Source organism: Geotrypetes seraphini, chromosome 5 (assembly GCF_902459505.1).
Source record: "Geotrypetes seraphini chromosome 5, aGeoSer1.1, whole genome shotgun sequence".
NCBI classification, from domain to species: Eukaryota; Metazoa; Chordata; class Amphibia; order Gymnophiona; family Dermophiidae; genus Geotrypetes; species Geotrypetes seraphini.
In genome coordinates, this window is record NC_047088.1 from 113614976 (window position 1) to 113628913 (window position 13938).

Below are 13938 nucleotides of genomic sequence, written 5' to 3' on the forward strand. Positions count from 1 at the left end.
AAAGATCTTTTGAAGTGAACTTCAAAAAATTCTTAAGATCTTCATTCATCCCCTATGGCATAGGGGATGAATGAAGATCTTAAGAATTTTTTGAAGTTCACTTCAAAAGATCTTTCTGACACCCCATAAAATAGTATACTTCTCATCACTGAAAATTTTGTATTTTGGTCTCCTTAGCTGGGGCAGATATGTGGGGAACACTAACCTCCCTTAACAAAATGACCCTCTTCGGTTCCCAGATGTTTATTACTCAAGTTTTGGTCAAAACTTGGGGAGCTTTCAAAACACCCTCAAAAGACTCAGCTTTTCCACATAGCTTCCTGCCTCAGCTGTGTTAGGGTTTCACACACAAGACACTCCCTTCCCCCAAAGCTTGACACACTTTCAATTCAAACCTTTCTCTCAAAGAAAAAAAAACTTCCCTTATTAACAGGATCATTCATATACATTTCTAACTTTTACTGGATGATTCAAACATCTCTCCATCTGGCATAACTTGTTCTGGTTCAAAACCACATTCCATATTAGATTCTTCCCCCTTCACTTCATATTCAGGCCAGCAATGTGCTCGACTTCAAGAGACGATGGGATAAACATGTGGGTACACTCCAGGGAAATGCTTAAGGGGAGGGTTCTTTGAGTGGGCAGATTTGTTGGGCCGATGGCCCTTTTCTGCCGTCATACTCTGTTTCTATTCTGACTGTTCTAATTCCATGGGATACTCTTCAACACTTCCCAAACCCCCACCTTCTACCTGAGGGTGAATCACTTTTACTAGTGCCAGATTTACTATCATTTCTCTGCCAACCCTCTCTTGTTCAGAAAATCTTTTCTCCAGGAATCTGGTATCTCCTTTGCCTGGGTTCCTCCTGTATGACTCTCCTGCGAAAGGAGTAGGAGTTGGTGCCTAGGGTTCTACAGCCTGTTCCACCTAGCTTGTGCTGTTTCTTTGCCTCTGTGCTTGAGAAGACTGGTCCCTCCTCCAACTCTCAGCTGGAAGGGATTTATTTTCCTGGGGCTGCTGCAGGTCCTTTACAATCTTCTGGAGGATTTCAGCGCAGGACCACCAGGGAACAAACAGATACGCGAGGGAGGGAAGGAGGGAGGGTGGTAAGTGTTAGTGTCGGCTGGGGCAGGAGAAGGGAGGGATCCCTCCTGTCCCGGCCTACCACTAGGTGGTTTAAGTTAAGGGAAATGGTTACCAGAGGGGAGTATGGGACATTCAAGCCATTGTGACATCACTGATGAGGTTGGCTCTTTTTAGGGGGAAGAGGGTACAGGGAAGGAAAGTAGGACAATGTTCAGAGCCTTGCAGAGAAGGGGGCTTGGTTCATAGCCTGGTAGGGAATGGAACTGAGTGCAGGGCAGGGAGGGAAGGGGGCTGGGTGCAGAACTTGGCAGGGAGGGGGGCTGAGTGCAGAACCTTGCAGGGGAGGGCGTGATGGAGGGGACATAGGGTGCAGATCCTGGCAAGGCATGGCACATAAGAACATAAGAAGTTGCCTCCGCTGAGGCAGACCAGAGGTCCATCTCGCCCAGCAGTCCGCTCCCGCGGCGGCCCATCAGGCCCACTGCCTGAACAGTGGTCTCTGACTAATTTTATAAATTATCTCAATCCTATCCCTATAACCATACCTCTACTCCTATCTGTACCCCTCAATCCCTTTATCCTCCAGGTACCTGTCCAGACCTTTGAAGCCCTGTAGCGTGCTTCTGCTTATCACATCCTCCGGCAGCGCGTTCCATGTATCCACCACCCTCTGGGTGAAAAAGAACTTCCTGGCGTTTGTTCTAAACCTTTCCCTTTCAATTTCTCTGTGTGGCCCCTTGTACTTGTGGTTCCCCATAGTTTGAAAAATCTGTCCCTGCCCACTTTTTCCATGCCCTTCATGATCTTGAAGGTTTCTATCATGTCTCCCCTAAGTTGTCGCTTTTCCAGGGAGAAAAGCCCTAGCTTTTTCAGTCTGTCAGTATATGAGAGGTCCCCCATACCCTTTATTAGCTTAGTTGCTCTTCTCTGGACTCTCTCAAGTACCGCCATGTCCTTCTTGAAGTACGGCGACCAGTACTGGACACAGTACTCTAGGTGCGGGCGCACCATCGCAAGATACAGTGGCAGGATGACTTCCCTCGTCCTGGTCATGATACCCAACATTTTGTTCGCTTTCCTTGAGGCTATGGCGCACTGCGCCAATGCCTTCAATGTTGTTTCTACCATCACTCCCAGGTCTCTTTTAAGGTTGCTCACCCCTAGCGGTGTTCCCCCCATCTTGTAGGTGAACATCGGGTTCTTTTTCCTAACATGCATGACCTTGCATTTTCCTATGTTGAAGCTCATTTGCCACTTTTTGGCCCTCTCTTCCAGCGTTGTCAGATCTTTTTGGAGGTCTTCGCAGTCTTCCATGGTTTTGACCCTGCTGTATAGTTTAGTGTCATCCGCAAATTTAATAACCTCACATTTTGTTCCTGCCTCCAGGTCGTTAATAAATATATTGAACAGGAGTGGTCCCAGCACCGACCCCTGTGGAACTTCGCTCGTGACCCATTGCCAATCCGAGTAATGGCCCTTTACTCCAACCCTCTGTTTCCTGTCCGCCAGCCAGTGTTTGATCCATCGGTGGACCACCCCTTGCACCCCGTGGTTCCATAGCTTCCTTAGCAGTCTTTCGTGTGGTACCTTGACGAAGGCTTTTTGGAAGTCAAGGTAAATGATGTCTATGGATTCCCCTTTATCCACCTGGCTGCTTACCCCCTCAAAGAAGTATAATAAGTTTGTGAGGCATGACCTGCCCTTGCAGAAGCCATGCTGGCTCGACTTTAGCTGCCCATTGTTTTCGATGTGTTCCCAGATGCTGTCTTTAATTAGCGCTTCCATCATCTTTCCCGGGACCGAGGTCAAGCTCACCGGCCTGTAGTTTCCTGGGTCTCGCCTTGAGCCTTTCTTGAAGATGGGCGTGACATTTGCTATTTTCCAGTTCTCCGGAATCTCTCCAGTTTTTAAGGATAGGTTGCATATTTGTCTAAGTGGCTCAGCTATTTCGTTCCTTAGTTCCTTGAGTACCCTTGGGTGAATGCCGTCCGGACCTGGCGATTTGTCGCTTTTTAGCCTGTCTTATCTGCCTGAGGACATCCACCTTGCTCACTTCTAGTTGGACCAGATTTTCATCTTGATCTCATTTTACGATCTCCTCGGGTTCCAGAATGTTGGTTGTGTCCTCCCTTGTGAAAACTGACGTGAAGAATTCATTTAACCTGTCAGCTATCTCCTTTTCCTCTTTTACCACTCCCTTTCTGTCTCCAACATCCAAGGGTCTCACTTCCTCCCTTGCTGGTTGCTTCCCCTTGACGTACCTGAAAAATGATTTGAAGTTTGTTGCTTCCCCTGCCAGTCTCTCTTCATATTCTCTTATTGCTTTCCTAACCACTCGGTGACACTCCTTTTGGTATTTTTTATGCTTCTTTTGGTTGTCCTATGTCTGGTCCTTTTTCCATTTTTTGAATGATGCCTTCTTATCACTTATCGCCTTTTTCACTGCATTTGTTATCCACACTGGGTTTTATGTTCTATTTTTTTTTTGCACCCTTTCCTGAACTTGGGGACGCACAGGTTCTGTGCTTCGTGCACCGTGCTCTTGAGTAGGGTCCAGGCTTTTTCTATGGATTCCATCTTCCTTGCGGTATCGTTGAGTTTCTTTCCTACCATTTTCCTCATGGCATCATAATTCCCTTTTTTGAAGTTGAGTGCTGTCGTTGTGGTTCTTTTCACCTTTGATGATCCAATTTCTAGCCTATACTGGATCGTGTTGAATATTAAGCCCCTGACTTATATTCAAGTCAACCATTTTTCCTCCTTTTGGGGAGGGGGAAATGGGGGTCTCGACTTGTATTCAAGTATATACGGTACCTCTGTGTATGTGGGCTACGGTAAGCAGCCACCAATTGCATTGAAAGTGCACTCCACCAGAGGAGTTGCTACCTCATGGGTGGAGACTCAGGCGGTTTCACCAAAGAAATCCAGCTACATGGTTTACCCTTCATACCTTTATCAGATTCTATGGAGTAGACCAGGGATCTCAAAGTCCCTCCTTAAGGGCCGCAATCTAGTCAGGTTTTCAGGATTTCCCCAATGAATATGCATTGAAAGCAGTGCATGCAGATAGATCTCATGCATATTCATTGGGGAAATCCTGAAAACCCAACTGGATTGCGGCCCTCAAGGAAGGACTTTGAGACACCTGGAGTAGACCTAGCAGTCAGGAAAGACACCACAGTTATCCTGATTTGTTCATTTCTCCCTTTTTCTTTGTCTCCCTTCCTGGTAATACTAATCCTTTGTATTATTGACCCCTGGTTTGGGGCACTGCTTTATGATATGTTATGTATCAATATGCGTATAGACGCAATGTATTGATGTTACGCATCTGTATTATTTTATGTTATGTTATGTCGCAAACTCTTAATAAAAATTTATTGAACTTAAAAAAAAAAGGAAAGGCAGGCTCAGTGGGTTCACTCTAGACTCAGGGGCTACTTTGGTATGTCCCTAGCATTCAGGACTACTAGACACATTGCATTAGAAAAATAGGTTCTTACCTCGATAATCTTCTTTTTTGTAGAAGTGTCTAGTAGTCCTGAAGCCCCGCCCTGTACATGGGCTTTTGCTTGCCTTCTACCTTGGGATCAGTCTGGATTTGGAGACTTTGCTGTCTCTCAGATAAGCTAAACAAACACATAAAAAAGTAAAGTGTGGTCTAAGTCTTTACTTGATAGCAAGGCATACGAGTAGCTATGCGCTCTATATAATAATAGTGCTGGTTGCATATAGTTTTAGTATCTGTTTTGATCAGTTACTTGAATATTATCATGTTAATTGATATATTTGTTACAGAGCAGAACAGAATTCTAGTGTCAGGGATTTTTCTGTTTCCCTCTTTCTAGTTACATCTGTCATTACAATGCTGCTTGATTGCTTTTGTACAGTGAGAGACAGGAGCATTTTCCTCAGAAGGATTGCAGAATGCTGTCAAAGATGATTGACAACATTCTGCAAGCAAATTGAGGGTTCAGATTCATAACCCAAGTGTTCAGGACTACTAGAGACATCTAAAGAAGATTATCGAGATAAAAACGTAATCTTTCTAAGCAGTGGCGTACCTAGGGGGGGCGGGGGGGGGGGGCGGGCCGCCCCGGGTACCAGCCCTAAGGGGGTGTTCCCGGCCTTGCCGTTCAGTCCCCCGCCACCCCCGAAGGACCACTCGCCCCACTGACCTTCCTGCACCAACTTTGAGGCAGCCCGCAGCAGGATCGCGAAGTCAGCGTCAGCATCCCTGCGCTGCTTCCTGCGCCGCGATCCCGCCCCACCCTGAAGGCCTGATGCCCCGACCCACCCCGAAGGACCGCTCGCCCCCCTGGCCTCCCCGCACCACCTATGAACAGCCGCAGCAGGATCGCGAAGTCAGCGTCAGCATCCCTGCGCTGCTTCCTGCGCCGCGATCCCGCCCCTCCTCTGACGTCAGAGGAGGGGCGGGACCGTGGCGCAGGAAGCAGCGCAGGGATCGCTGACGCTGACTTCGCGATCCTGCTGCGGCTGTTCATAGGTGGTGCGGGGAGGCCAGGGGGGCGAGCGGTCCTTCGGGGTGGGTCGGGGCATCAGGCCTTCAGGGTGGGGCGGGCGGGCAGGCAAGCAGGCTTTCAAGGGGGAGGGGGTGACAGGCAGGCAGGCAGGCCTTCAAGGGGGGACAGGCCTTCGGGGGGGGGTGCAGGCCTTCAAGGGGGGCAGGCAGGCCTTCAGGGGGGTGCAGGCCTTCGGGGGGGGTGTAGGCCTTTGGGGGGGTGCAGACCTTCAAGGGGGTGCAGGCCTTCAAGGGGGGAAAGGCAGGCAGGCCTTCAAGGGGGGGACAGGCCTACAAGGGGGGGGACAGGCCTACAAGGGGGGGGACAGGCCTACAAGGGGGGGGACAGGCCTTCAAGGGGGGGTGCAGGCCTTCAAGGGGGGTGCAGGCCTTCAAGGGGGAGACAGGCCTTCAAGGGGGGGAAAGGCAGGCAGGCCTTCAAGGGGGGGGACAGGCCTACAAGGGGGGGGGACAGGCCTACAAGGGGGGGGGGGACAGGCCTACAAGGGGAGGGACAGGCCTACAAGGGGGGGACAGGCCTTCAAGGGGGGGTGCAGGCCTTCAAGGGGGGTGCAGGCCTTCAAGGGGGAGACAGGCCTTCAAGGGGGGGAAAGGCAGGCAGGCCTTCAAGGGGGGGACAGGCCTACAAGGGGGGGGACAGGCCTACAAGGGGGGGGACAGGCCTACAAGGGGAGGGACAGGCCTACAAGGGGGGGAGACAGGCCTTCAAGGGGGGGTGCAGGCCTTCAAGGGGGGTGCAGGCCTTCAAGGGGGAGACAGGCCTTCAAGGGGGGGAAAGGCAGGCAGGCAGGCCTTAAAGGGAGGACAGGCCTACAAGGGGGGGGGGGAGAAGCTACAAGGGGGTGGGACAGGCCTTCAAGTGGGGGACAGGCCTTCGGGGGGTGCAGGCCTTCGGGGGGTGCAGACCTTCAAGGGGGGGACAGGCAGGCAGGCCTTCAAGGGGGGGACAGGCCTACAAGGGGAAGGGACAGGCCTTCAAGGGGGGTGCAGGCCTTCAAGGTGGGACAGGCAGACCTTTAAGGGGGGACAGGCCTTTGGGGGGGGACCATGATTTAGAAGTACACAGAGGGAAGGGGGTGTTCAAAGAGACATGCATATGCCAAACTTTGGGGGGGGAAGAAATAATGGGTCTGAAAATAGAGGAGAGGGAGAGAGATGATGGACCATGGGATTTAGGGAGGGAAGGAACAGAAAGGGAGAGAAATTGGACACAAGGGATGGTGTGGAGGAGGGATAGAGATACTGGATAGGAGGGTAATTAGGAAAAGAAACGGAGAGATGGTGGACTCTGGGATGGTGGGGAAGGAGGGAGAGATGCCGGATGAAAGGGTATTTAAGAAAAGGTGGATCTGTGGAGGGAGATGAAAAAAAGGAAAGATACCAGACTTCCTGGGAAGGGAAGGGAAATGGAAAGGGAGGACAGAGTTGGCAGATGGATGGTTAGCATGCAGAAAGAAGGAGACCCTGGCAAGCAAGTTATCAGAAGAAAACCAGAGCCTTGGACCAACAAAATTTGAAATATAACCAGACAACAAAAGGTAGAAAAATTAATTTTATTTTCTGTTTTGTGATTATAACATGTCAGATTTGAAATGTGTATCCTGCCAGAGCTGGTGTTGGACTGCAAACGTGAGCTAGGATTTAACAGAAAGAGGAAAAGTCCTTTTTGTTTCTTTATTTTATTTACACCACAGCGCCAGTGTGGTTAGGAGAAGCCAAAGGGGGTGAAAAAGCTATAAAACCCACCAGGAGTTTTGAAAAAAATCACCCAACTGGGCAGGAAAATCGAATTGAAAAACCAATTCAATAGGGCTGAATCGAATCAAAATTTTTTTTTCCTGTATCTGGCAGCATTAGTTTGCGCTACTGTCTTAGACTTTAGGACCTGGGATTGGGGAGAGATGGCATCCTCAGTACTTTATAATGCAAGTGAAACGAGGATTTGGTCAGACTTTTGAAGGGTCTGCAGAAAAAAAATATTGTATAGGCCGGGGACATGAGACAGCAGGAAATGGGAACTTTTCTTCCTTCTATTTTTGTGAATGGAAAGGCTGAGGATGTCAGAGAGGTCAGTTAAAATATGTGCTTTATAAGAAAATATAATAATGTGTTTTATAAAGTTTATAGCATAGCTGGCCTACCCAGTGAGGTGTTCCTAGTGGTGATGGTGGCAGCGTGTCAATGTGTTGAGAGGAAGAGGTGGTCTGGGAAATTCTGCTGAGCAAACTACGGGCCCATTTCCACCCCCCAGTTAGTCCACTCCACTCAACTGATTCACACACTGAGTGGGTCTTTGGGTGTTGTTTTGGGATCTCTTCCAGTGGTTTATCTCCTTCTGGTCCAAGGAAGGAAACTTTGTTATCCTTAGCATTGACCTACAGAATATGTTTGTAACAGCGCTGCTTGTGTGGCATTAGGCTATTTAGTGATCAAAAGAAAAAAACAGACCTTTGCACATTTTTGCACTATATGGTGGGTGTATGAGGAGATTCACATTTCCTGCACAGCTAAGACCATGTGAAGTTACCTTGTGCTGTATTTGACATCTAGCAAGGTCTCTGTTTGAAAGGAAAGATCTAAACTTAAAAATGAAGTGGCCAGAAGTTATGGTAAAAGCAGATAGTGTAGCTGGTTTTAAGAAAGATTTGGACAAATTCCTGGAGGAAAAGTCCATAATCTGTTATTAAGACATGGGGGAAGTGTCTGCTTGCCCTGGATCGGTAGCATGGAATGTTGCTACTCTTTGGGTTTTGACCAGGTATTAGTGTCCTGGATTGGCTACCATGAGAATGGGCTACTGGGCATGATGGACCATTGGTCTGACCCAGTTAGGCTATTCTTATGTTATGTTCTCATCTGTAGGGGCCTTTGTTTTCACTTCTTATTTTAATGTATTTTTTTTCTGGGAACTTATCAGTGTTTTTTATAATGGGAACAAAAATGGAAGAGAATTAATGTGTGTGGAATGGGGGGTAACTAATTTCTTCAGCTAAATAATTCAATCCACTTCAAACAGACATAGGAGAACTTGTGCACCATTCACACACCCTCCAACCAAAAACGTCAAAAGAAAAAAACTGTTCGACAACCTCCTAGCCATTCGAGCTGCAACACTCGACCCCCAACTCTACAACCAATTGATATCAACCACAGACTGCAAAACCTTCAAAAAGAAATAAAAACCCTTCTATTCAAAAAACACATAAAACCGAACTAACACAATCAGAACTGTCCCAAGCATCACCTGCAACTACTCCATATGTACTTCTAATGTCATGACAATTTAGACATAATTTATGTTATGTTATGTTTGGAATAATGGTTACATATATGAGGTTCAATAAAAGAAAATTTTCACTGCCTGTTTCTATTCTGACCATTTATTCCATTTCATGGTTATTGCAAAAAAAAAATAAAAAAAATTTTTTACATGGGGGGGGGGTGTCAAAAAATGATGGGCCCCGGGTGCCACATACCCTAGGTACGCCACTGTTTCTAAGTGTGAGTGTCCAAGTTCTGCAGATACCTGTATAATTTGCAGTAATCTGTAAGTTATATAAGTAAGTTGGAGCTCTGCCTATGTGTGTCCTCCCCTTTGCAATTATGTGCTATGGAAGTTATGTTGGTATTTACAGAATAACAAGTGGAATTTTGGGAGTTGTGTGTGTGCCATTATTTTCACAGATGAAGGCTGTGTAAATGTTAGTGCCTGCTTTATAGAATTGCCCCCTTTGTGTTTAGGGCTTTTCATCTTGTTACAGTCTAAGACAAGGAATGAGTAAAATCTCTTGAGAAAAGGAACAGTAAGAATAGGTACTGAACAAAAGCAGCTAACAAGCTATACTAAGGAGAGGCAATAGGAGGAAACAGTGCCACCTTATAATAGATTGCAGGCTTGTGAGCTCCTGGGATCCTTTCTTGATATGGGGGGAATAATGTTTTGGGGAGATACGAGTTTGAAGTTTGTTGGCATTGAATGTAAACAATAATGAAACATTATATTTTTGTTGCTATTGTTTATTGACTTCTTCAATAAAACAGATTTAATAAACAGTGCTCCTCCACAAATTCGTGGTTGGCGGTCTCGGTCATTTGCAGTATTTTCCAACCGCAAACTGCCAACCAGGAGAGGAGAGCTGGAGAGGCAGGAGAGGACAGCTCCTGATTGGTAAGGCCCAACTTGAGTACAGGAAGAGGCGGTCGGAGCATACAGCGAGTGATTTCCTTCACTCGCTGGCACTCCGGCTGCTCTCTCCTGCCTCTCTCGCTGCCCTCTCCAGTCTGTCCCACGAAAAACCGTATTCGCGGTTTTTCAAGATTCATGGGGGTTCCTGGAATGTAACCCCTGCGAATATCAGGGAAGTACTGTAATAGATTGCAGGCTTTAACTTATGGCTCTAGCTTATCGCAACAGTGTTGCATGAGGTGATAAGTTAGGGGTAAAAAGCAACAGAATCAATTTAAATTTTCTTTATTCATTTCTCATACTACAATATAATATTTGAAAATCTTTTCTTTTTTTAAGACTATAATCTGTCTTGTGATGGATTTATAGGTATAAGTTAGATGGACTGAACAAGGTGCAGTTTTGGAATGTATTTAATTAGTTAGACATCAATATGTGCCAACCATGGGAGTGTTTCAGTCAGACCATGACTTTCAAACAGTGATATGAATGTACCACTCTCTTTGCTTTAAGGTACTGGGTTTCATCATATTAATACTTTTTTCATTCATTCAGATTTTTTGTAAGTGCCTGACGACAGTATGATATGCACTGTAGTAACAGTTCTTACTGATAGGAGCCGCTCCCAAAGGTGGCCATTTCCAGGGGTGTTCAGTTTTTGTGAGCCTACATAATACAGTAGAATGTGAAAATACCTTTCTATATTGAAAGTACACTGTAAGGTGCCTTAACTATTTTCATGCTTTGTGTTGTACCATATTCTGCTTTTTTCAGCAGCATGGGGGAGAAAGAGAGCAAATCCATGAGCTTGTTTCTTATATGTTCTTGGGTTTGGGAGGTTGAATATTCAAATATGGTGGTACTTTTCTTACTATTCCATATCTTCCAAGGAACTGGCTGCACAACAATTCTTGAACGGATGTACATTGTTCTAAACTCTCTTTTCTTCTTTAGGCCCCAGAAGATGATCTGGCATGGCTCGGACACAAAAGGTCGTCGACTGACAGAGAGTTACTGTGAAACATGGAGGACTGACGATACTGTGGCAATGGGACAGGCATCTTCATTGCTAAACGGCAGACTTCTAGAGCAAAGAGCCCAGAGCTGCAACAAATCCTTTGTCGTCCTTTGTATAGAAAACAGTTTTATGACTTCAGCTCAGAAATAAACCAACAAAAAGCACACTTTTCTGAAGAAACTGAAAGAAGGGGATGTGCATCCGGCTCTTCTCCAAAGCCTTCTTGTAACTAGCCTTCATTTGAAAAATCTAACATAAGCCAAAGACTGTTTTTGTTAGAAGAGTAACATGGTGCTGAGTATTTTAATTACCGGTGGTCTAATTCAGGTTCTTCTGAAATGGTATCCGTCATTAGGTAGGTAGACAAATAGTTAAAATATTACCTGTATAATGCCAGAAAAGGTACAGTATATTCTCTGATATAAAATCGACAGAGGGAGGTGTTACATTATACTGTATACTAACCAGTTTACTGAGAAATGGGCTTTTCAGGACCATCTGGCAAAGTGGACTCTGGTGCTATATTAAGCTCATGCCTTAATAAATTGATTAGTTTATAAAGTGACACCTGTCTTGTCAGTTTTCTAAACAGACTAATACAGCTCCCCTTTTACTTAGATATATAGTGTGTTTTATATTTTTTTTTTAGTATTTAGACAATTTCAGGGTTTTTTTTAAATCGTGTGTATATATATACCCACACATACCTATTTACATTTATCTCTTTTTTTTATACTCTTATGTTTGTTGTCGATTGTAATATAATTGTTATTAGTTGAGACTAGGTGGGAATTAGGAGGGGGGAATGTGTCATCTTTTAATATCTTAAATATTTATTTTATTAGATGTACTAGACTGGAAATGGCTCTGAAGTCAGCATCAGGATCCTGTGATTGCAAGTAGATCTCTTGAGTTTTCTTGATGGCAGTCTCTGAGATCAGCATCATGCTTATCTTTGTGCATGTATAAGAAAGGGAGAGAGCGCCTTCTCCAATATCAATGCTGAGCTGTAAACACAGGAAGAGCTATCTGGGATCAGCAGCTCCTATGAATAGGGAACAGTCTCTCCTTGGGTTAATGTCGGGATTAAGGCACAAGCAAACTAAGCATATGACTAGGGCTCATGTTTAGGAGGGGCAATTGCACACTACTTATTCAATGATGTCCAAAGCAGATTTTTACTCTGGTAAGTCAGCTGTTTGCAGAAAGAAAATATGGTGGAGGGGGGACCACAGCTACTGTTGCCCACAGACCTGTCTGCTCTCCCCAACCCCTGTGCATTGTCCACCATTTGGCAGGAGTAGATGAGCAGCATTTTTTAACCTGCTGCTTCCTCTTCAGTTAGAACCATGCAGGGCCCTGCTTGTGGGAGTTTTAAGATGTATTTATATTATGATGGGGGGCTCAAAGAGACCTGTTTGTTTAGAATCCACAAAAGGATTAATCATGCAGTGTTTAAAGCAAGGCTATGTTCTGATCTTGCCTGATGTGATTTAATATGGACTGAAAAATGAGGCTATTTTACTGAAAGACTCAAAGGGCCTGATTCTCAAAAATGCATGTCCCAATGACAGGTGGTGGTAGATGTCCTATTGCTGTCGGGCAACCAATCAGGATACACGTTTAAAAAAATAAAATACCTCCCCAAGGCACAATGCCCACATTGTAGGCCTCTGGAGCGCGTCTATAGAGACGCTTAGCAACGCTTAAGCACACCCAAGGCTTCACCCAGAAGTGGCCTTTGGCGGGCTTATGCGTCGGTACTCATCTTCGTAGACGGGAGACAAATGCCTGAAATGTAGGCCTGCCAAATGTTGGCCTATATTTCAGGCGTGGAGTGTAGGCACGATTCTGCATAGGACGCAGGTACGTGATTGACATGCAATCAGTGACTACTTCTTAGGCGGCCACTGATACCAGCATCCTATACAGAATCAGGCCCAAAATGTTCAGGGGTTGAGGAAGTAAGGGAAACGACAGACGTCTTGGAAAATTTTGATGTACAATGCATATTTTGGTAATCCCATAGTAAGAGGAAAATCATCATAGCCAATCCTTGCTGAGAGAACTCTGATCCTGATGCCTAAGACTTCTGTTATTTTTCGGTTTAGAAAAAATATTTTCAGCTTTTCAAGGCCTCTGTATTTTCCATGTGCATAACACTTAAAAAAAATCTAGAATCCCATACTCCAGATTTGCAATTTTTTATGAGGATTGAAACTTCAGTTTAAAAGTTTTCTTTTTGGGGTACTTTGACACACACAATGTAGAAAGTGTTAACTTTCTAAAAGATGCATTGAAACTTCTTTGGCACCGAATTTCTCCTGGTCTCCTGAATTCTTTTGAAAAGTTGCTTTCAAGCTGTTGCCAATGATGCATAATTTCTGAGATATTAATGAATAATATTAGCAAAAATCTTTGACTCGTCATCTTTGCCATGTGATGGTTGTACAACTCCATTTCTTCCTATGACTTATAGTATGACTTTGATAATGTTGCCATCAGTATGCAGTTTGGGATGGGACTTATCTCTGCCATTTAGATGCTGTATCTTTCCTATAAGCACACGATCTATCAGCTTTTCCACTACTATTCTACTCATTCCAATCCTGTGGAGATTTTAAATAATTAGTGTGTTGTAGACCATTTTAACAACACTAAATAAAGGAAATTCTTTTACTTGATGTGCAATGATTTGTATTTTTGGTGGACTATCATGGTGATTATTTCTTTTCTTATTTTTTGTTTTAACTAAATCACTACAGTAATAGAAAATATGCAGGTCAATATTTAGCTAGCAGTGGGGGAGATATTTTTTTTAAAATACTGACCACTGACAGCTAATTTAAAACTGGGTATTCAAGGCTGGACCATGTCTGAGGCAATCATATAATTTTTGGGTTTTTGGCAAAAGCCAGAAGTTATGCAAGTGCCAACCAATATTCAGTGTCTGTAACTGAGCAATGATAGAACTCCTTATGGTGCAGTCCTATCTGCTAAATTAGGTATACACAATTGTACAACCCCTTCAGAGGAATATCCAAACAGACAAAGTATAAGAATCCTCTAATAAAACCCCAAAATGATGAACAGCACTGCAA

The 13938-nt window shown here is 45.0% G+C and overlaps 1 protein-coding gene across 1 annotated transcript in view; it reads left to right on the forward strand.

Annotated features, from left to right (window-relative positions):
• COL18A1 (collagen type XVIII alpha 1 chain) overlaps positions 1-13521 on the forward strand; it is a 585697-nt gene extending 572176 nt beyond the window's left edge. Inside the window, exon 31 of the mRNA XM_033945055.1 lies at positions 10774-13521. Coding sequence (XP_033800946.1) covers positions 10774-10987 — 214 coding nt within the window. The 3' untranslated portion in view covers positions 10988-13521. The remainder of the gene's footprint in view (positions 1-10773) is intronic.
• Positions 13522-13938: the final 417 nt, after the last annotated feature.